The sequence below is a fragment of the Pantherophis guttatus genome, chromosome 2, assembly GCF_059756535.1.
Source record: "Pantherophis guttatus breed Tessera chromosome 2, ASM5975653v1, whole genome shotgun sequence".
Lineage (NCBI taxonomy): Eukaryota > Metazoa > Chordata > Lepidosauria > Squamata > Colubridae > Pantherophis > Pantherophis guttatus.
The window spans coordinates 226,118,621-226,141,156 of record NC_142064.1 but is presented as its reverse complement, the minus strand read 5'-3'; the positions used below and the strand labels follow the sequence as shown (position 1 = coordinate 226,141,156).

At 39.2% G+C, this 22,536-nt stretch overlaps 2 protein-coding genes and 1 long non-coding RNA gene across 4 annotated transcripts in view; 1 reads left to right on the top strand and 2 right to left on the bottom strand.

The window, feature by feature from the left end:
• Positions 1–11,521, bottom strand: part of LOC117673868 (carbohydrate sulfotransferase 11) — a 32,911-nt gene extending 21,390 nt beyond the window's left edge. The window contains exon 1 of the mRNA XM_034431535.3: positions 11,208–11,521. Within this exon, the coding sequence (XP_034287426.1) occupies positions 11,208–11,301 (94 nt within the window). The 5' untranslated portion in view covers positions 11,302–11,521. The remainder of the gene's footprint in view (positions 1–11,207) is intronic.
• On the top strand, positions 11,339–12,452 carry LOC117673870 (uncharacterized). The gene is made up of 2 exons (XR_004593595.3): positions 11,339–11,587; positions 11,866–12,452. It is a non-coding gene; the product is annotated as an uncharacterized LOC117673870 (long non-coding RNA).
• An 8,375-nt stretch (positions 12,453–20,827) lies between these two features.
• Positions 20,828–22,536, bottom strand: part of LOC117673867 (uncharacterized) — a 68,341-nt gene continuing 66,632 nt past the window's right edge. For both annotated transcript variants that reach the window (XR_015732670.1, XM_034431534.3), the window contains one exon: positions 20,828–21,204. Coding sequence is in view for 1 of the 2 variants with exons in the window: in XM_034431534.3 (XP_034287425.2) it covers positions 21,078–21,204 (127 nt within the window). In the remaining variant the exon portion in view is untranslated. The remainder of the gene's footprint in view (positions 21,205–22,536) is intronic.

Here is a 22,536-nt window from a genome sequence, read left to right as displayed (position 1 = left end):
CCAGATTCTTATTTAGTTTAGTTTATTGTCATTGCACCTCATACAACGAAATTAAATGCCATCTTCAGTGTACATTATAACTATAAAAATAAAACACAAACACATATCCTTCACATTCTATACAATTGGATTGAAAACCCCTGAAACTGCATTAATATTGCACTATACAGTAGAATTCAGTATAGTTACTGCCCTGGGATAGAAGCTGTTTTTCAGCCTATTTGTCCTTGTTTTATTATCCTGTACTGTCTGCCAGATGGTAATAGTTCAAAAAAAAGATGCCCAGGAGGAGATGGATCTTTAAGAATGTTTTGAACTTTCTTAAGGCAGCGGGAGCTATAAAGCTCTTCCAAAGAGGGGAGAGGGCAACCAACGATCCTCTGGGCAATGATGTTAACCCTCTGGAGCGCTGTCCTATCTGCCACTGTGCAATTGGCAAACCATACACAGGTGCAATAAGGGGAAATGTGAGAAAATAGGAGCCTAGCTTCTGATGAAATTTAAGCTTTTTAAAAATAGTTTGATAGTTAAACTCATTTTTCCGGATTTTAAGAAAAAGTAGGAGCTAGGACAGGGCTAGGATGTAAAGTACACTTGACTTGATTTCATTTATATTTAATTCATGTAAAATCAATTAAATGCAGTTGATATATTTATAGTCAATGCCTGACTCCAAAGAGGAGGAGGAGGCGGGCGGGAAATAACCAGACATTTTGGGAAGGATTCAGGGGAGTATTCCCTATGACTTTTGAAAGCATTTTTGCCTGCCTACTATCCTTCCTAAGGACTTGGGATAGGCAGATGTGGATGTTTGACCGTGTTACAGAAATCGTCAAAGGAGATAAGCTGTCCCTTTGCAATTGACTGATGGTGAATTTGTCAGTGCCGATGGTGTTCAGGTGGTGCTCCAATTGTTTTGGGATCACGCCCAAGGCACCCATTACTATTAGTATCGCCTTTGCTTTCTTTTGCCACAGTCATTCTATTTCTATTATTTTTATAAGTAACTCAAGGTGGTGAACATATCTAATACAGGTGCTCACCGACTTACAACAGTTTGTTTGGTGATCATTCAAAGGTACAACGGCATTGAAAAATGTGACTTATGACTGTTTTTCACAGTTACGACATTTGCAGCATCCCCATGATCATGTGATCAAAATTCAGACACTTGGCAACTGGTTCATATTTATGACTGTTGCAGTGTCCCAGGATCCTATGATCACCTTTTGCAAACCTTCTGACAAGCTAACTCAGTGGGAAAGCCAGGTTTACTTAACAACCGGGTTACTAGCTTATCAACTGCAGTGATTCACTTAATAAATGTGGAAAGAAAAGTGGAGCAAAATCCACTTAACAAATTTCTCACTTAACAACAAAATGTTGGTGGTAACTTGAGGACTACCTGTACTTCTTCCTATTTTCCCCACAACAACAGTCCTGCGACATGAGTTGGTTTGAGAGAGAGTGATTGGTTCAAAGTTTCTAGGTGGACTCTCATGCCTAAGGTGGGACTAGAACTCTCAGTCTCCCAGTTTCTAGCTTGGTGCCTTAACCGCTAGATCAGTGGTATCAAACTAGCAGTCCGTGGGCCAGCTGTGTCAAAGTAGGCCACGCGCACCCCAGCTCCACGAAGGGGAAAAAAGTCATGATACGTCACATGATGGCAACATACCATCGCGAGTTTGACACTGGTGCACTAGGTCAAACTGCTTTTCTACCTTCTTTAGCTTTTTTTAACATTAGCTTGAAGCGTATAAAGTGACTATATGCTTATAATAAAGCCTCTCTTAACAGCAACAAAAGGAGCATCTCTCACTAATGGTTGGAGTGCTAAAGAAAGAGTCAGGTTCTTGATACAACTGATGGGCCCTGGAAAAGCTCCTGCGGCCATTTACTTAACACTCATTTGGTTCTATGCACTCAAAAGAAAAGGTCAGCTGTTCCTTGCTGCCAGAAAGAAACTGGAGCAGGCATTCAACAAATGTGTTTCTGCGGACGGCATACCCAGATGGGGCAACTGAAGCCAAGGTGGAACCCGCAATTTCTTTTTTCCAAACTTGCATCATATGGATTGAACTGGGTGAGTACCTGACCAACAGCCAGAAAAATCGAGGGAAGGTTCCAAGAGATGCATAAAATAGATTTCTGTTTATCCCTGGCATTTTTCTATTTGGAGCCAACCAAACAGTTTCCAAGCCTGGGAGGTATAAATATATATATATATATTGCAGAAAAGAAGAATTTCACCTTTGGGGAAGATTTAATCCAGCTCAAACACAGCAACAAAACAGCACAGTTCAAACAGCTGTTGCAAGCAAAACGTGCAGAGAGAAAAACACACAAGTAAAAACAGATCCCTTTCTTATCCTTACCATTTGCAATGCTGAAACAGAACTCTCAGAGAAAACTAAAGTTTATGCCCAGCAGTTTTTTCCAGTCATCCCCCAAATCCTATCAAATAAAAAGTTTCCTCTCTTGCCACTTGATCACTAGCATTCCCCATGGACACGCAATCAAAATTTGGCATGTATTTCAGTGGTGGGTTTCAATTTTTTTTAGTACCGGTTCTGTGGTGTGGCTTGATGGGCGTGGCATGGCTTGGTGGGCATGGCAGGGAAAGGATACTGTAAAATCTCCATTTCCACCCCCCTCCAGGGGAAGAATACTGCAAAATCCCCATTTCCTCCTGATCAGCTGGGACTTGGGAGGCAGAGAATAGATGGAGTGGGGCTAGTCAGAATTTTTACTACCGGTTCTGTGAACTACTCAAAATTTCCGCTACCGGTTCTCCAGAATTGGTCAGAACCTGCTGAAACCCACCTCTGGTGTATTTATGACCATTACACTGTCCTGGGGTTAGGTAATTATCATTTGCAACCTTCCCAGCTGGCTTCCAACAAGTAAAATCAATGGGAGAACCCAGATTTGCTTAATGACCACATGATTCACTTAACTGCAGTGATTTGCTTAATAACTGTGATTAAAAAGAAGTCATAATATGGGGTGCAACCACTGGCACAGTGGTTAAATGCAGGCAAACTCTCCCCACTGCCAGAAGTTTGATCCTGACCAGCTCAAGTTTGACTGAGCCTTCCATCCTTCTGAGGTCAGTAAAATGACGATTTGTTGGGGGCAATATACTGACTTTGTGAACCACTTAGAGAGGGCTGTAAAGCACTGTGAAGCAGTACATAAGTCTAAATGCTATTGCTATTAATAACTGCCTTGCTTAGCAATAGAAATTTGGGGTTTCATTGCGGTCGTAAGTTGGGGACTGCAGAAGGAGACAGTCCGTGAGGAAGGGATCTAACTGCTTTTGTTACAGGCAGTTCCTGGTTAAGAACAAATTCTGTTCCTAACACTAACTGAATTTTGACTAACTGAATTTATGAATTTTCCAGGTCCAAATTGTGGCCATAGGTCAAGGACTGTATAACTCTTGGGCAAATGAAGATTCCCATCTCCTGAATAAGAGGAACAACCTACATTCCAAAGTCCTCCTTGTTCAAACCTAACAATCTGCCATGTGAACAGCATAGGTGTTCCTGTCACCAACTTCCTTCGCTTTAAAGACAATTTTATTCCAAAGGTCTCAGAGTGATTGTTTATAACTGCCAAAAATAATGGTACCGTGTTTCCCTGAAAATAAGATCGGGTCTTATATTAATTTTTGCTCCAAAAGACGCATTAGGGCTTATTTTCTGGTTAGGTCTTATTTTGGGGAAAATATGGTACTAAATGCACCCATCTGGCTGACAATCTTAACTGGGGCTTATTTTGGGGGTAGGGCTTATATTACGAGCATCCTGAAAAATCATGCTAGGATTTATTTTCCAGTTGGATCTTATTTTCGGGGAAACAGGGTACTAGTAACAGAACGCCAAACATTTCTGAAAAGACTCTATTCTCATTTCATCTTTTGAAAAACATCAAAATGTGTTGTAAAAGTGGCATCAGCCTTCCCTTTTGACGCATATTTTTTTTAATCTGAAGCTGGCATTTCTAGTCCCAGAGCTGAAATTAAATAAATAAATAAATGTGTAACTTGCACAATACAGAGACAGAAAATTGCAAAAAAGGCAAGAGACAATAGTTGTTATATTTTCCCAGAAGTGAGGAACTTCTTCATGACAAAAAAAGAGGAAGGGTTAGAGAAGGTGATATTTTTAAAAATAACCCTCACAGGAAATAGAAGTATCTAATATTCTGAAGCATGCAAAATGTGTAAACACTAAATTTTGCAAAGCCAGCCAACTGCTGGCTGAATTTCCACATTTAGTTTCAAAGCAAACAATTTTAGACTCCTGCTGTTTTCCTCCCAAATTCTTCCATCTAAAGAGATAAGTGAGATATTTGCAATCAAAGAGTTAGTAACATTTATATTATGAAAAACAGAAGTGCTGCAGAATTAGATATTCCCATACCTTTCCCCAGGGCATCTAAATTGATGAATATAGAATTATCTCTTCTCTTATGCCCACATCAATTCTTTGCCCATGGATGTTGAAACACACACAAAGAAATGGCCCTGAGTAATTTTGAATCATCAAAAGATGAATGAAAGCTAGATTAGGATCAGTTGTCGCACTGCTACAAAATCAACAGTAAATCAACAACCAACAATGTAACTTTATATTTGTGAAAGAACAGATGAAAAAAATAGTTTTTGATCCTCAATAATACAATGTTGAGAAAATTGTGCATTATCTATCAGACATACGTGGAACTGTAGGCAAATTACAGTTTTGTAATATTGTAATATTTCTAGGCATATTGTCACTACAGGAAATGTATAATACGGATAGGACATCGTTCTGTCAATTTGACAATTTCATTCTGTCAATTCAGTTTGATGGGGGGTGTTTATGTACCAAGTTTGCAAGCAAATTAAAGTTGCACAGCATAAATTATCTCAGATAACTTAGTTTTGCCTTGATCACGCTATCACACTCTGAAATAATATTGCAGGGGAAAACTATGTCCTTGCTAAAAACCATTAGAACAAAAAACAACACAAGTGCTGTGAAAACTAGTAAGGACATACAGTAACTGATATATAAAAAAGAGCTTGATTCTTAGTTTACATTTAAAGGGACAAAACTGATATTTTCTTGAGCTCTAAACCATCAAAGTAGAGCCATAATTCCATTTTTTTTTTTTGCTTCATATGCTGTGTGTTAGCTAAACAGAAGCCACATCTATAAAACCACAGCATAGTCAACCCTTAAAAACTAGGGACTTGGATAAGATTTAAAATAATGCCTCTGCCTTAGTTTTACACCACCTCTGTGACTCAGGAGAAAGGGGTCTGGAGAGGCAGGAAAACTTTAACTCTTTACTCTTATCTTCTACTGTGTGTTTTTGGCTTGTTCCTTTCCCTTGCCCTCTGGTTCAGCAAAAGGCACCTCCACCCAAAGAAAAGCTTTTATGAAAGAAATAAAAATTTTCTTTCATAAAAGAAAGCTCTTATGGGTGGGGCAGGGAGGGTGAATCTTTACTTGCAGAACCTGACTAGGTGGCTCAGTGGCTAAGACACTGAGCTTGTCAATCAGAAAGGTCAGCAGTTTGGTGGTTCGAGTCCCTAGTACAGGTCTCCTGCGTGAGCAGGGCGTTGGACTAGATGACCTCCAAGGACCCTTCCAGCTCTGTTACTGTTACTGAATTCCTCAACTGGAAGTATCATTGCTAGAATTCTGAGATGTGAAATCTACACATCTTAACACTACTCGGGATGAGAAAGACTAGAGGTCTCCAGGTGGAATGGGATTAGGTACACAAAGGTTCAACTGGGCACAGAAGGGCACAGAAACTTTCAAGTAACTTATTACTATGGTAAAACATTGAGGGTGGAATACAAACTCCTGCAAACAAGGTAGGGTTAAATTAACTGAATAAATCCATATAAATAAAGCCTTATTAAACAAATGCAACTACATTCTTGTACAAATTAAGCTTCACCTTTTACACCAGTTTAGCCTGTTCCAAACCTTTTATCAATCTCTAATAATCACTATTCTTTTAAACATTGACAGCCATCAGATTTGCTAGTGAAACTAATGTGGGTAACATCTTAAATTATGCACTGGGCAGGGTGGATAAAAATCAATGATTTTGATTTTTTTTATTTAAATTGGATTTTTTTGATTTTTATTGAATTTATTTTAATAAAAAACTTGGGGTAAAAATCTATTATAAGATAGTTTTCTATTTAAGATACATAAATAATTTAGTTTATTCAGCATGAAATGGAGCTTAGTTATGTAGCATAAGGCTGTATATTCTGCAACACTGGGACTATCAGTGAGTCAACAGTGGGTCAAAGGAGTAGCAGAGATGACAGTTGCTCTTTAAAAATTATGATTTAAATCGAGTTGATTTAAATCAAGCCTTTTTACTAGTGATTTAAATCATGATTTAAATTGTGATTTAAATCAACTCGATTTAAATCAAATCCACCCTGGCATTGGGGATGGATCACCTGTCAAATACAAGAATAGGATATAAGCATTCTTAAAATCAGATTCATCCAATGAGAACTATTGAAAGAGTGTTTCTCTTGAACCATGTCATTTTATTCATTCAGAGTTCATTTTAAAGGGATTAAAAATTGGGAAGTTTTCCCTGGGTACTTCAATTAGGATTAGAATTACCACTCCTTCAACAGAAACTGAGACTTTAAAAAGATATAGAAGAACATTGCAAAATGTAATTAGAACTCAGCACTTCAAAATGGCCTCAATTTGGAAGGCACTAGGAACAGTTAGATGTATTCATAGAAAAGTCTGTAAGAGATCATGATGGCTATAAATAATTGACAGAATTAGCCACAAGGAATCTGCTTGTAGTTTTTCCATAAACATTTCATAGCCTAGCCTAAGCTTAGCCTAGGTCAGGGGTGTCAAACTTGCAGCATCACAGCGGCATCACATGATGTATCGGGATTTCCCCCCCCCCTTTGCTAAACCGGATGGGGCCAGGGCCAGCACATGACGCATCTGGCCCGCGAGCTTGTAGCTGGCATGCCCGGAGAGATGGCTCTGTGTGCCACTTTCAGCACGTGTACCATCATGGCACTATATGAACCTTACGGTTCCTTCCAGATCTGTTATTTTATCATTCCAAAATACAATCTTCTCCAAACTGCAGAACTTCCGAAGACAGACCAATAGTATTTTTTAAACATATACCAATCCCACAACACGTTGTTCACATTGTATAACATCCAACCAAATAATTATATTCTTCTCATTAATACAGTATACTAAACATGTTACTTCCAATTTACAGTGCTAAAAAAGGTCAACACTTATATACATCAGCACAATCCTGGTAACTGCTAAGATATTCTTGAGAAATAGTTGTTTTTTTGAGTCACATGGACATTTCTAAAATGAAGAAACAATATACTTCCAAGAACCAAAAGGAAGGTGGGGGTCAGGGGGGAAGGATGGCTTCTCTAAACTTGGCACCTCTTGAATGAGTAGCCAAATGATGAATTGAATTAATAGATAGATCAATCTGCTAGTTATCTGGCATAGAAATAAATCAGGTTTTAATTTGTTAGAGCTGTACAGAAATGTTTTTTCCAATTCATAACCTCTTGCCAATACTTGGAACTCCTGAATACTTGGATCCCATTATATGAGATCCAAGTTATTTCTGCTTTATAAAAGAATCAATTAAATCAATGGAAATTCATTCATGTCTTCATCCAAAGGTTTTGTCATGATTTTCCCTTAAATAAACTAACTTTCCGAAAGCAAATAAAATTGCTAATTCAAAGTCTTAGATGCCGTAACATAATGAAAAATACCATGGGAATCAAGAAAGTTGTAATACCAAAGCTATATAGTTTCATGCATTTTTAAGATGAAGATAAACTATACTGACTTTCTTTTGAATCGCTATATAAAGAAGAGTTGCTCATTCAATCTCTTTTTTTTAGTTATATGGGCTTTGGTCTTCAGAGGAAATTCATACTTCCTACCATCCTAAACATAATGGAGAATAATCACCAACAAACTGAATGGACCTCCTAAACAGTAGGGAATGTGGCACCTGTGCTTAAGTCTCAGTAAAATTAATGGAACAAATACAAAGTTGAGTATTATTAAGTCCAATTGAAAAATGCATTTCTCTATGCAGCGGATCTCTCTCAGTATATAAAGTAGGAAGGGAGGGATAGAGTCCAGAAAATAAATATATGAGTGAGTTCCAACTTTTTCTATTTGTGTCACAAGCCCCATCCAGTTAAAGCCAAGCATCTGTGAAAGAAGCTTCTGTCAGCATATTCCGAGCTCCATTTAGGTAAACTTCTGGGAAACTTTTTCAGTTGAGTTTCTGCACAGCCAGTCTCACTTAGGTGATTCACAGGAATGTTGATGAAGAGGTAAACTAGGATCAAGGGAACAGACTAGAGGAAGAAAACTGGAACTGCTTTCCTACTTGAGAGCTTCTAATTGGGCTTTCTTTCCAGGGAATCTTTTCTTTAGTATTCCCACTGCCACAGCAAACCACAGCTGTTATTACCTATGAGTCCAGAGCAGCTGAAGACAGCATGGTCATACGTGATCAAGAAGGATATCTGTCTGGCACGTGGATACTTCTATGCATTTCAGTTCCTTCCCATCTGTACTGCTTTGCCTCCAAGATTTTATTTTATTTGTATCTCGTCTTTATTATTTTTATAAATAACCTAAGGCGGTGAACATATTCCCCCCTCCTACTAATTAAATTTGGTGCCACAGTGATATTAAGAACTACATTATAAATGGATGTAGGTTGCTAAAAACTGTAAGATCTGTAAGAAGAGGAGTACCATACTCTTAGGACAGGCATTAAAAATGCTTAGAATCCAAGAAATTAAGGCCTATATAGGAATAGCTGGATTTCTATTCTAATTCTATCTCCACTACAGATACTCTGGGCCACTTATGCTGAAGTAAGTTTTTAAACACATCTCAGTTGCAGCAAGCACATTCTATATGTCACACTCCACTGTTAAAATGTGCAACCACCAGTCGAGTGAATGTAGCTAAAATTTGTTATCTTAGGAGTTCTCCTGGAGTCACTTCAATGACTCTACTTACTTATCAATCACAGTAAATTTGTACTTGCTTACCAATGTTCCTCACAACTGATTTGCACAATATTAAGATGAACTGAGTTTTAGTTCAGAAAAGTTAGCATATGAACCTAAAGGAAAGGCCAGCTGATTTCACCACTTACTCCTTTAACTGAAGTCAGTTAAACTGAAGCCTTTTTTTTTTTTAATTTGATTTATATGCCGCCCTTCTCCGGAGACTCAGGGCGGCTTACAATGCGTTAAGCAATAGCCTTCATACTTTTGTATATTTTATACAAAGTTAGCTTATTGCCCCCACAAACTGGGTCCTCATTTCACCTACCTTAGAAAGGATGGAAGGCTGAGTCAACCTTGAGCCTTGGAGAGATTCGAACCAGCAGAAATTACAGGCAGCTGTGTTAATAACAGGGTGCGTAGACCACTGTACTATCAAGCCTTGACTTATCTTCACATCTTTCAAGCCCATCAGCCTCCAATGTATTTTATGCAAATTGTTTTCAATGTCCTTTATGGGTACACTATTAAGAAACCTAAACTTGAAACCACTTTGAAATAAGTCACAAAGTTAATTGGGTTTTTAAGATGATATGCTAATATGATCTATATTGTTGTCCTTCTTGTACTCTCCAAAGAACCCCAGACACCTGGAAACCTCTACGCTCCATAAGTACAATTTTGTATCAGAAGTTCTTCTCCAGATGTTAACTCAGTTACCTGTTGAAAATCAATTAATCCTACTGGTTCATGTCTCGGCATGAAAATAAAACCACTAAAATCTTTTCATGGCAGCCAGCAGACTGAAAAGTATTTCACTGCTTGACACCTCTCAATATTTTTTCCCTCTGCCCTGAAGCCCTCTCGTTCCTAGTTATTCTCAGAAATCATACCCATTTAACATTCAAGTACAGGTAGTCCTCGACTTACAACCACAATTGAGCCCAAAATTTATGGTGCTAAGTGAGGCATTTCTTACGAGGGGGTTGCCTCATTTTACGACTTTTCTTGCCGCAGTTGTAAAGTGAATCTGGCTTCCCCATTAATTTTGCTGGTCAGATGGTTGCAGAAAGTGCTCCCATGATCTTGGGACACAGCAATAGTCATCAATATGAACCAGTTCCTAAGCATCCAAGTTTTGACCCTGTGACCATGGGAATGCTGCAACGGTCGTTAAGTGTGAAAAACATAAGTCACTTTTTACAGTGCGGTTGTAACTTTGAACAGGCACTAAACGAACTGTTGTAAGTCGAGGACTACCTGTAAAAGCTACGGACGGTAGCCTGTATCAATATTATGTTATTTTTTTTCTATCTGTCAACGATACTTTCAAAGATAACCATCACAAACAAAGTCCCTAATAAAGTCATTAATTAACCGCAATAAAAGCGTGTTACGCTCTGCCGCCTTAGGAATGGGAAACCTGCTTTGTCTGCATCTGAGTCACAATTAACCAAAAGGAGGTAAGAAAAACCTCTCCGGGAGGGATCTGTAAACAATTTGCCACAGGTCGGGACAAGACTTATACCAATATCAAAGAAATGGTGGAATAGAATCATTAAAGAAAGGATGCAAAAGGAAGGACAGAATGAAAAGTGAATGGCAATTTTTTTTTTAAAAAAAATGGATTTATTTTAAATAATTAAACTGAATTGTTAAAATTGTCCCACAGCAAAGTTGGCTGTGGTGAGTTTGTCCTGTGGCGAAAGTTGGCCTGTGGCGAGTTGTTGTCCCATTCCAGTCCGGGACAGCTTGGCCGGGGTGCGGGGAGGGGGAAGAAGGTGTGTGTGGGGGGATGGAGAATGATCTGACGCAAAGCCTTTTGCAGCGAAAGCCACGAAGCGGGTCTCCCGAGGCTACCTTATAACCTAGGTGTGTTGTTGGGTCTCTCTGGGGAAGAACTTAACGCCAGGAATAAAAGGCGAGAATAAAGAGGCTACTAGTGCCACGAGTCTCTTCATTGTTTCAATTTGGGGGCTGGGTGGGAAAAAAGAGAGAGAGAGAGAGAGCGCTGCCCCCCCACCACCCGCCTCCCCTCCTGAAAGAACATTCCTTTGCTTACGGCGCCGAGGCGGAAAAAAAAAAGGTGGACGGGACGGGACTGCGGGGTAAATGTTTAACTCACCCGGGTTCAGGCTGCTCTGGAAGTAGAAGATGACCAGGAGCAAAGAGCCCAAGCAAGTGGCCAAGACCATGCGGTACACCCTGCTTTTTCTCATCTTCGTCCCTGCGCCGCATCCCACCCCCCACGGGATCAGAGCTTGGAAGAAGTTCGGGGAAATCGCGAGGAGCGACGCCAGCTCCTCATGGCCAGGCTTGTCCGGCTCCGCTCCCAGCGGCTGGCAGCCCAGGCTCAGCCGCTTCCAACCTCCTCTTGGCTCGCGAGCCCAAAAGCTCCCCCCGGCCAAGAGGGGGAAAACCTCTTCACCGGATAGGGCCGTACTAAGTAAGCGGGCCGGGGAGTGAGGCTCGAAAGAGCGAGAGGAGAAGGAGATGCTTTCCTTGGTAAGGCTCTTCCTTTCGGTGTGTATTTTGTGTGTGTGTGTGTGCCTGATATCTTTGAGCGGGGAAAAGCGAAGAAAAAGTTTAGGACACGCGACCGGTGGGGAAAGCGGAAAGGCGGCCCCCCCCTCCGTCTTCCTGTCCCGTGGATCAGTCCGACTGAAGAGGGGTGTCACAATACGCAGGCAAAGTCACACCGGGCTTGTAATACCGTTTGTTTTTTCAGGTTGTGGGTTTGGAAACCCGGCTCCGACTTTTTTAAAAATTCTTTTTTAATGCAGGAATCCAGACTCCGGGATAAAGGAAGGAAGGCTAGACCGTTCCTGAGCATGCAAAGAGTTTCTTTTAAAGGCAACTGAATAAGCTACGCGTCTGGTAATTAGTTTGGGAGAATAACCTTATCCCCTATAGGAAAGAATTGCCTCGCTGTCTTCCCAATGCTTGGAGTTTCCTGGCTCAGTATTTGAGAGATGTAATTTCTCTTAGCCCTTGGCAGCTCAATCCATGGACTATCCTGTCTGCTAAACTCCGCTAAACAAATAATTCCCTCAACACTGTCAAACTATTTACTAAGTCTGCACTACTATTAATCTTCTCATCGTTCCACCAACCCATCTCCTTCCGCTTATCACTGTATGACTGTAATTTTGTTGCTTGCATCCTTACGATTTATATTGATATTGTTTCCTGATTGCTTATTTGTTCCCTATGACTCATTAAGTGTTGTACCTTATGATTCTCGACGTATCTTTTCTTTTATGTACAGTGAGAGCGCTTTTATGTACACTGAGAGCGTATGCACAAAGATAAATTCCTTGTGTATCCAATCACATAATAATTGGCCAATCAAAAATTCTATTCTATTCTATACTGTCTGTCCCCAAAGTGCCTTTTCTGTTACAAAGTAACACGGTGTAAGGCTCTGCTGCCTATGGAGTTAAGCCTGATGGCCCTTGAGACTTACTATTCTCAACCTTGTTGGGTGGGTGGTCCCCAGATTTTTAGAAAATATCAGAGTCTTCCCAACTCCTATGTAGAGATCCTTAGAGTTGAATCTGAGATAATTTAAATGCCATAAACTCTATAGACTGTCCCTGGAAGGTGTTTTGATTTTTTCCCCTTTCTCTTTTAAATAATTCTAAGGTTTAGAACTACTATTTGCAGCAGAGGGCAGTACTTATCAAGCCTTGGCTAAGCCTTGGGAAACCACTGGGAAATCCTAGGGCTAGAGGCAAAACTGGGGAAATGAAAATTCTGGGAAAGGCAAGAGACAAAGCAACTTGGAGTATTGTAAAAATAAAAAAAACAAACCAAGATGGATGAGCCCATGTAGTTACTAAGAGAATATCTCAGAATGTCAGACCTTAGGCTGGGTTTGGAAGCAAAACATGATTGGGCCTTTGTAACACTTTGATTAGAGTTCTCTGAGGAATGTCAAGGTTGCAGATGAGGAGTCAACTTCAGTTTGAGAATATCTTTAATTTTTAAATATACCGGTATGTATCCCATTCTCAGTGCAGTCACCTTGCTTTTACAATTCTTCAAACATACACCTCTCACTTCCTGTTAATAAAGCAGGCAGAAACATACTCTGATATACAGTCTTAATTCCCACCCTACGCACAATTAATTCCTGCAGCTTTTTATCTGTTACTAGTGATAAAATCCCAGTTCAAAAGGTTTTTGTCTGACAGCAGATATACTTGCATAGGCAGGTTCTACAAACCTTTATTAACTCTGTTACATGAATATTTGTAAAGATATTTCATGTAGAATTCATCCAAGAAACCCAAATAAGTGGCCAAAACTCACTCATGAGCACAAAAGGAACAAGAACCAACCCTACTGAAGGTAAGGACAATACTACAAGACAAATCCTAGGATCTCTACTGTAGAAACTAATTGCAAGCCAACATGCTTCTCTGTATGTCCTGCTAATTCAGATGCAGTGCACTGCACAGCTAATGCAGTGCAGTAATCACTAATAGGTGCTAAGAATTTGCTAACAAGCCATTCATCATGATAGTGACTTTTATTGGTAGGGGAAAAGAGAAATAGGAAGCTAATTGTGTTAAAAAGACTATTTGAATTTGCTAAGAACATTCTTACAAAGTTGACTAGCTCAAGGTTGACTCAGCCTTCCATCTTTCTGAGGTGGGTAAAATGAGGACCCAGATTGTTCGAGGCAATATACTGACTTTGTAAACTGCTCAGAGAATGATGTAAAGCACTGTGGAGTGGTATATAAGTCTAAGTGCTATTTGAACAATGTAAACCTCTGCTGCATACAAAGAAATAACCTTTCTACATTTTCTCTTGCTTTTTCAAGGTGTCTTGCTTTATACTCATTTTTTGGAGGCTTGAATTTGCAATGAAGTTCAGGGAAGGTATCTGTTTAAACTTGTTTTTATAATTCCATTTCCCCAATCACATTTCAGTTTAAATTGGAAACAGAGTAGATATGAACAGATATGAAAGTTTCTACGATACTCTTTCATCTGATGGGACCACAGTACTGAAAAGGCTACTAGGAAGGAGAGTTGAAACAATATTCTAAACTGAGGTGGGAGTGAGGAGGTTTCAACCTTGGTGTCTTTAAGACTTGTGGACTTCAACTCCCAGACTACCCCACCCAGCATGAAGTTGGGTGTTGGGAGTTGAAATCTACAGCAGAGGTGGTATTCAGCCGGTTTGGACCAGTTTGGTCGAACCAGTAGTGGCGACCTGCGGGTGGGTCACCCACCTACCTGGGCCCAATCCCGTTCTATACCACTGTGTTTTTGATGCGACACGTATGCGGATGGCATGCACAAGTGAATTGCCGTGTTATGTATGCACAGAGACGCATTTGCACATTTCCGGTGCTTGGTGAACCGGTTGCTACAGTATGTGACGCCCATCTCTGGTTTACAGGTCTTAAAGTTGCCCATCCTAAATCTTCTACACTAAACTTTCAATTTCGCAAAAGGAATACAAATAGAAGTTTTTGTCTGTGTGAAATGGTGAGGCTTTACAGATGCATATTGTAGAACATGAATAACATCCTAAGATGTTTTTGTGCATGCACAGACATGCACAGTATATTTTTAAGTTTTGATTCCTAAATTGAGAAAATCCATGCAGACTTCATAAACCCGAGAAACAGAATTCCTTGATTTGAATGAAAAGCTATGGCTTCAGTAGCCCTCAAAAGCTTTATTTGTTAAGACATTTGAAAAGGAAAAAAAAAGAAAAACCTTGACCCTTTTATTTCAATGGCTTTACTTTAGCATTATTTTCTTTTCATGACAGTCAGCTCTCAAAGCATTTTTCTGAAGTAAATGCACTCATGGTAATCCCGTTTACATTCTTCTCTTCTTCCTGTGCTATCAAGCAAATTCTCTCTTCATTTTCATTCAACGATGCGAATGTTATTGTTGAAACCCCAAAGCCCTTGAAAACCCATTTAATTTAAACCCAAGATTTAAATGCACCAAAATTTGTGTATTTTGGTGGATTTAAATCTTGGATTTAATACCCATTTCATTCTTGGTTACAAGGATAACTAAAAATATTTACCCATTAAATCAAAGATTAAAACAAATAAACAAGCAAAACAAAAAAGCAAATATTTTAATAAAATGCAATCAGGCAGTAATAAAAATTTAAAAAATGAAAAAATAAGGGAAAAATAGCTAGGGAAAGGAGATGATGAGCTGGGTTCAAAGGCTCTGTAAATGTTTTTTCTTCTTCTTCCATTGCTTACTGAGTTAAAGGAGATACACATGCTGATCCTATTAACCACATTACTGGGAATTTGCCAATCCCTGCTGTAGAAGACTTGATGCAGCACATTGATTCAATTATCAGTGAACAAAGAAGTTTCCCCTGTGACTTCTCCTTTCTCTGAATTCTAACCTGATTTTATTGATTTCCTCTCTAACTTTCACCCTTTTTACAAGCAGCTTAATCGCCTTGTTTCCTTCTGCCACTGTCTTCCATGTATGGTAAATGCAATTTCCTCTTTCTCCTCTTTTACTTTCTCTGGGTGCTTAATATACCATGTCGGTTCAACAGAGAAGCTAAAACTATTTTCTCAAAGTCAGCCATGCTTCTCCCTATCTCTGAGGTTTTGTGCACTTGTAAAATATGGTAAGGTTTTAAATATCAGTGCTTGTTCTATCTCACAGGAGATAGATCTTAAACTCACCATGTCACATTGCCATCACATGATGTAGCGTGACATTTTTTCTTGGTGGAGCTGGGGTGGGCGTGGCCTGCGTGTAACATCTTTGGCCCGCGGGCTGTCAGTTTGACACCCTTGTATCTATCTGATCACTCTTCATTGCTTCTGAGTATAAAAATGTTTGATTGTGCTAACAATTTCCCTTTATATGTGTCTCTGATTAAAAGATTTCAGGGAATTAATCCTCGTTTTAAACAGAAGCATCTGTTTGTCAAATTATTTGTGTATTTAAAAAAATGCAAAACAGGATATTAATAACATAAACTGGGTAAAGTAATTACTAAGATAGACCTCAACTCACGACCACAATTTAGTCCAATTGCTAAGCGAGACAGTTTTTAAGTGAGTTTTGCCCCCATTTGATGACTTTGTTGCCACTTGTTAAGTGAATCACTATAGTTGTTAAGTTAGTAACATGGTTAAGTGAAGTGAATCTGGTTTCCCCATTGATTTTGCTTGTCAAAAGGTTGCAAAAGGTGATCTCATGATCCTGGGACACTGCAACCGTCATAAATATTTGCCAGTTGCCAGGTGTGTGAATTTTGATCCTGTGATCATGGGATGCTGCCATGGTCATAAATGTGAAAGATGGTCAAAATTCAAAGTTATAACTTTGAACCAGGGGTGAAATGCTCCCGGTTCAAACCGGTTCAGCTGAACCGGTAACAATGGCGGCCGGTGATTCAGAGAACCGATAGCGATGGCGGCACAAGGCTCCGCCCACCCTCCCTGTCATCATTACTTCCTGGTTTTAACCAAGAAGTAACCAGTTTTTTACCCTCTGCGCATGCACAGAAGGTTTCTGCGCATGAGCAGAGGGTCCACGTGCGCATGTGACGCACACATGCACACACTTCCGAACTGGTTGGGAAGGTAAGTAGATTTCACCCCTGCTTTGAACAGACACTAAACAAATGGTCGCAAGTCGAGGATTACCTGTGTGTAGCATCAAATATTTTCTTTGGGGAAAATGAGTTTCAAATCATTCCCAAAGAACTCTTAAAAATGTGGTGTGGAAAGGCATGGTTTGGATAATTCAGTTCAATCTTTTGCTTATTGTAAGGATCCAAATCAGAACTTTCACAGTAGGTCTGAACGTTGAATCTTTTTAGTGAAAAGAAGCCAACTACCTTTATGGTAGTGATTTCATTCCCAAATTGCTTTTACATGTAAGACAGTACTCTTAACATTCAACTGGAATCTGCTTTCCTATAACTCTAGACAGTTATTCCAAGACCAGAAAAACATCAATCAGGGATAATACAGAATATGTCTTGACTTTCTCCTGTAAGACACTTCTCCAGATACTTTGCAAGTGCTATAATACTTCTGGCAGTTGTTTTTTGTCCCTGCTGAAATTACTAAGTTTCCCAAGTTGCTTCTCCTAATACTGTATTTACCACAACCACCACCTCCCGTCATTCTCACTGCCATTCTCTACATCTCCACCATTAAAAATTTTAGCAGGTCTTTTAGCAGATACAATGCAGAAAATAAGCTTGCACCAAGGCAGAGCTATTATGGCCCGTTTCAATTACTATTGAAATAGCCTAAATCGCTCTAGAGCAGGAGTGGGATTCAGCCGGTTCAGACCAGTTCAGGCGAACTGGTAGTTCCGATGACCAGCTGGCCCCGCCCAACTGCCCCTGCCCTATCCTGTCCTTTATTTCCTTGTTTCTAGCTTATCTGAATCACGCATTACAGCTAATTTCCGTACCTCAGCTGTTCTACTTACAAGGGCTGACTTAGAAGGTAAGCAGCTGAGTTTTAAAAACCTCCAATTTTAGCACTGCCGCAAGTGCTCTAGGTGCGCATGCACATAAAGTGAATGTGGGCGCATGAAGCGTGCGCTTACTGAACCAGTTGTTAAACCGGTTGCAGCCCATCACTGCTCTAGAGTAGTGTTTCTCAGCCTAAACAACTCTAGTAACAGAGTATCTCTGCAAAATGAAGCATCTTTTGCTTTAAAAATAAATAAAAACAGACCTTTTCTTTTAGCTAATCCTGTGAATGAGGTTGAAAGTGGAAACCCACCGGCAAGCAACATTAAGGATATTGTTTAAACTAACAATAGCTTGAGATGAAGGCTATGCATGTTGTCTCGTTCTAGGTTAGCAATACAATAGAAGTCCTGAATTTGGGGGATTTTTTTGTACAGTAATTACTACATGCCGTTAATTGGACAAAAATCCAACATCAAATATCCATTGAAAGAATTTGATGCAGTCTGGAAGTTTGGACTTATAATGTTGCACATTTCCAAGAGAGATGTCTGCCTTGTACAGACTGTTTGCTACTTCACTTTCAACTAGCAATGGTTGCTCCTTGAATCTGCAGAGCACAGCCATTGCAGGGATGACAAATAATCACAGATTGCAGAAATCTTCTCAATGAGAGATACATTCACCTGTTTGAAGCAGCCTTGTATTTTGCTGCAAAGAAGGCAGCAAAGCTTGGTGTCACCCCCTCCTTGATGCAGACAAAAACACATTAAAGATTTTACTTTTACACATTTCTTTTAAAGGGGAATATTTGAAGAATGGAATGGGATATAAATGGGTTCATAAAGTGAATCTATGCAAATGCTCACAGACAACTTTTTTTAATTTTGTGAGTGTTCCAGCCCAGTGCATAACGAATTTTCCATCAGTTTCAGAACTGTAATACACAAAATGATGGCAGGCAAGACTGTGTACAGCAACCCCAAGGACATTAACCTCTATTCCCACTGCTGACCAACTCTATATTGGAGAAAATAGGCAAATAGGTTAGAGATAAATGGGGAAAGTCCTAAAGGTTTGCAAGATTGGAAAAAAGTAGGAAAAGCTTCTGCCAGCATTTAAATTTTTGAAATTACATATGAAAAATGCCTAATTTCCTACAGTTAAAGCTTTGAGAGGTTAAAGCAAAAACACAAAGCAGTTCTGGCACAAGAATGCCAAAATCTTTCATAACTCATAGCTCCATTGCAGACCCTTATGCAGAGAAATGGGTTTGTTCTGCTCTCAATCCCACTCGACATATTTCTCCTTTCTCCTCTAAGATAATCTTCAACCATGACTTGAGGAAACCACTAACCTTCTAGCTTGCCTCCTTTATTTCTTGCTCCACCAAGCATTGGGTTCAAAGGGTGATGGGAAATTGCTTTTCTGCTTGCTGTACACTTAGCTATGGCTATTGGTTTGTGAAGGAATTTTGACTGCTCAAACAAACCAAAACTAAATGGATTGAATACCATTGGGGCCTCCCTGCACTTACCTGGTAGCCAAAATGGAGCGCGTGGGAACTCCTGGAAGGGGTGGGGTGGGTGCCAGCCAGCAATTTAACTACCAGTTTGCCCGAACCAACTGAAACCCACCACTATTAACATCACGATATTCTGAACCCAAACTAGTGGAAGCCACTTCACACAGTGGTTTAATGTTGATATTAAAACAGAAAGGGAGAGAATGTTGAACCTTGCAGCACCCCGCAAGTGAGGGATCATGGGTGCAAACACTCCCCTCCTGTCAACCCAACTGAAACCAGCCACAGAAAAAAGAGAACCATCCTAAAACAATGCTTCCTACCCCCAACCCCTAACCCTAAAATTGATCTGAAAGAATACCATGGTTTATGGCAACAAAAGCAGCTGAGACATTAGGGAATACAAGGAGAGATGTACCACAACCTTCTCAGCTTTACCACAAGTCATCGAGGACCATAGTTAATGCTTTCTTCATATTGAATCCCAGCTTGAAACCCAACTGAAATGAGTCCAAATCATCTGCCTTCTCCACAATCCTCTGGAGCTGAAGTCCAACCACTTTCTCTACCACCTTCCCTAAAAAGGTAGGTTGGAGATTGGAACATTGTTTGCCCATGACTTTATCCAAAGATTTGTTTTTCTGCAGCAAATTTCTAGCTCAGTTAGATGCTTTTTAATCATTATTACTGCGGATAAAAAATAAACTCATATTCACATAGAAGATCTGTCTATATAAAAATCAAAGAGCGCATATAGATTGATGACCCAGAGTTTAAATTTTAGAGTTCTCCTCCCATCTTTCAGAGTCAATGGATATCTGGTCATTCTGTTCAAGCCCAAGGAAGCAGCTGCCTTATACTGAAGTGAAAATTGTCTTAGGTTAGTTCATGTTTGTGTGTATTTTATTCTGGCTTGTTGAAATGAGTAGAGTATTTGATTTTAAAATGATTGAGCTTATATTGCGGCTTATACTAATGTTATGTATTTCCAGCCTCGAAACATTGCTGCTTTCAAAGAGGGTGCCAAGTGTTGTAAAAAGTAGCTCAAAGGCACAATCCAAGATATGAAGAGACCACATTTATTGATTATACTAGAAGAACTCTGAAAACTGGAGTTTAGAAGGCAACTAAAAGACAAAATCTTACACAAGGAAAAGGGAAATATTGGCCAAAGAGTAGTTTTAAATTAATTATTTATTGGTTTAGCAAAATTACATTATCTTTGCTTTTATACCAGGTATTTTAATTAAAGATCTTACGAGTATGGTCTTATTTAAGGTTTGCTACCAACTCACATCTCTTGAATTAAAGTAAAACTAGACAGTTTAAGGAATAGGTTCCAATGCATTGATAAGAGGGTAAGAAATCTGTATATGCAGGCTTCCGCAGTTTGCGAGCTGTCTCAATTTAAAAGTGACTCCCCTTTCAGGATTCACTAAACCTAATCCTAGCCCTACATCTCACTTAGTAGTAACTAAAAACTAGAACTAGTTAACATAGCTACTAATTAATCCTCAAGAAGGATTGGACCATGAATGAACAGATCACCAGTTTACCAAAAAACATGTTGATGTGGCTACAGAAACAGCACAGAGAGTTAACCTTGTCTTTGCAGGTACAAGAAAGTGAAGTACATACCATATTGGGGGGGGGGATATTTTGCTCTGCTGTTACTCCTTCAAAAACCACTTCATTGACAAAATATTCATATAAGAATAGATTAGAAGCTGCAAAAAGTACATCATAAAAATAATTCACGCTACACAATGAAATGTGGAGACTCAGATGCTGGTGTTATTGCATGGCTAATCAAACCAGGTTAATTTGTTCAAATACTATAAAGGGAGAATGCACTATTACATTGGTTTGGGGTGGGGTGGGGGAATGGAGGAAGAATGTGCTTTTACATATGCATTACTATCTAGTGAAGGTATGCAAGAAGTAAAGATGTTGAAAATGGCTCATTCACTACAACGAAGCTGGTGAAAGAAATGGACGAGACTACTTGGCTTCCCGCATATCTCAGAAGAGAGAACGAAGAATCTTTTCTTTCTGTCCAGGGAAACGAGCACTGAGCAACCTGCTTTCCAGTGAACTCATAGACGGAATGGAAGGTGATGAATTTGGGTCGTTCACTAAGATGTATCTCCTGAAGAATGGAAGAAAGAAATTAGTCAGTGACCATATTAACTGTATTGAAATATTAATTAAACATTCAATAATTTTTTTTAGAATGAAGCCCCCACCATGGATTCATGGCCAAATGTGGCCTTAATCAAGGAAAAAATAGTTCTTAACTATGGTGAACTGACTAGAACTTCAAAAGTTAACAAAGTAAACAGAGCTGAAGAAGCTTCTTGGATGAGAAGCAAAACGTCTTCAAAGAAAAACTGGAAAGTCCAGTTGCCTCTTGAAAAAAAAGCACCGTTGGGACAACCATGACCTGGATGACTGAGAATCTCCATAAACAAAGTAAACAGTTTATGTTTCAAGTAAAATTACAAACATCAAAAGGATGATCAAGTGTTTCACGTTTTATAGACCGTATAACAATTTTTTGCTACGTTCAAGGAAACGGAATGGTAGAATAGCTGGATGTAAAAAAAAAAATTAAAATTGTTGGGTTTACTTCTTCACCAATTGGAAATTTTGAGATCGGCCTTTGTGTAAGTGTAAGACAACAAAACTTGTGCTTCTTCTTTAGCTCCTTAGATAAATGTTGCTGTTCATTTTCATGTGTCACTCATAATTTCATGTTGATTTATGCTCACTTAGAATTATAGAAGTAGTAGAAGTAAAAACCAGGGCCCAATGACGTGCCTCATTGTTTTACTGCTGACAGTCTGTTCTTCAGGAACAAAACCAACAAGAGGTCTTTGCATTCTGATTTCAGACTGCCCATGGACCATAATGCATGGTCTTTATTTTCTTTAAAAATCACTATTTTGGCATCCTCTCAGAAATAACTTTTTTAAAAGGATAGACATTTGGAATTTACAGCATATTTATTGCGCAAGGATACACTTGCCAATTCAATTCCAGTTCAATGCTTGTTTTTCCTTCTATTGATTTTCATATTTTTTACTGTTCCCACTCAATTTTCCAATAGAAGAAACAGTAAATCTGCTAAACTAGTGAATATGGAGATTTTTTAAAATGTTTATCTCTTTATTACATTAGCAATAGCAGCTCTGAAAATTCTGCACAACCATGGTAATATATCACATTATTCCAGTGGTAAACCTTGCATATTATGCAGGATAACATTTATTATGATTAATTTTTATTTTATTTTTTACTCTGGAGCCATAGATGCATCTATGAAATCAAAAGACTGCCCAAAGATCCTGTTATTTGCTGGCTCTGTGAAACTAGCACCAAATCTGCCATTTTTATCAAGGCAAGAAGTCTACCATTATAGAGAACCAACTCTGCCCTTTTGGCTGTATCAAAAAAAAAAAAAAACCTGACTACTGTGGGA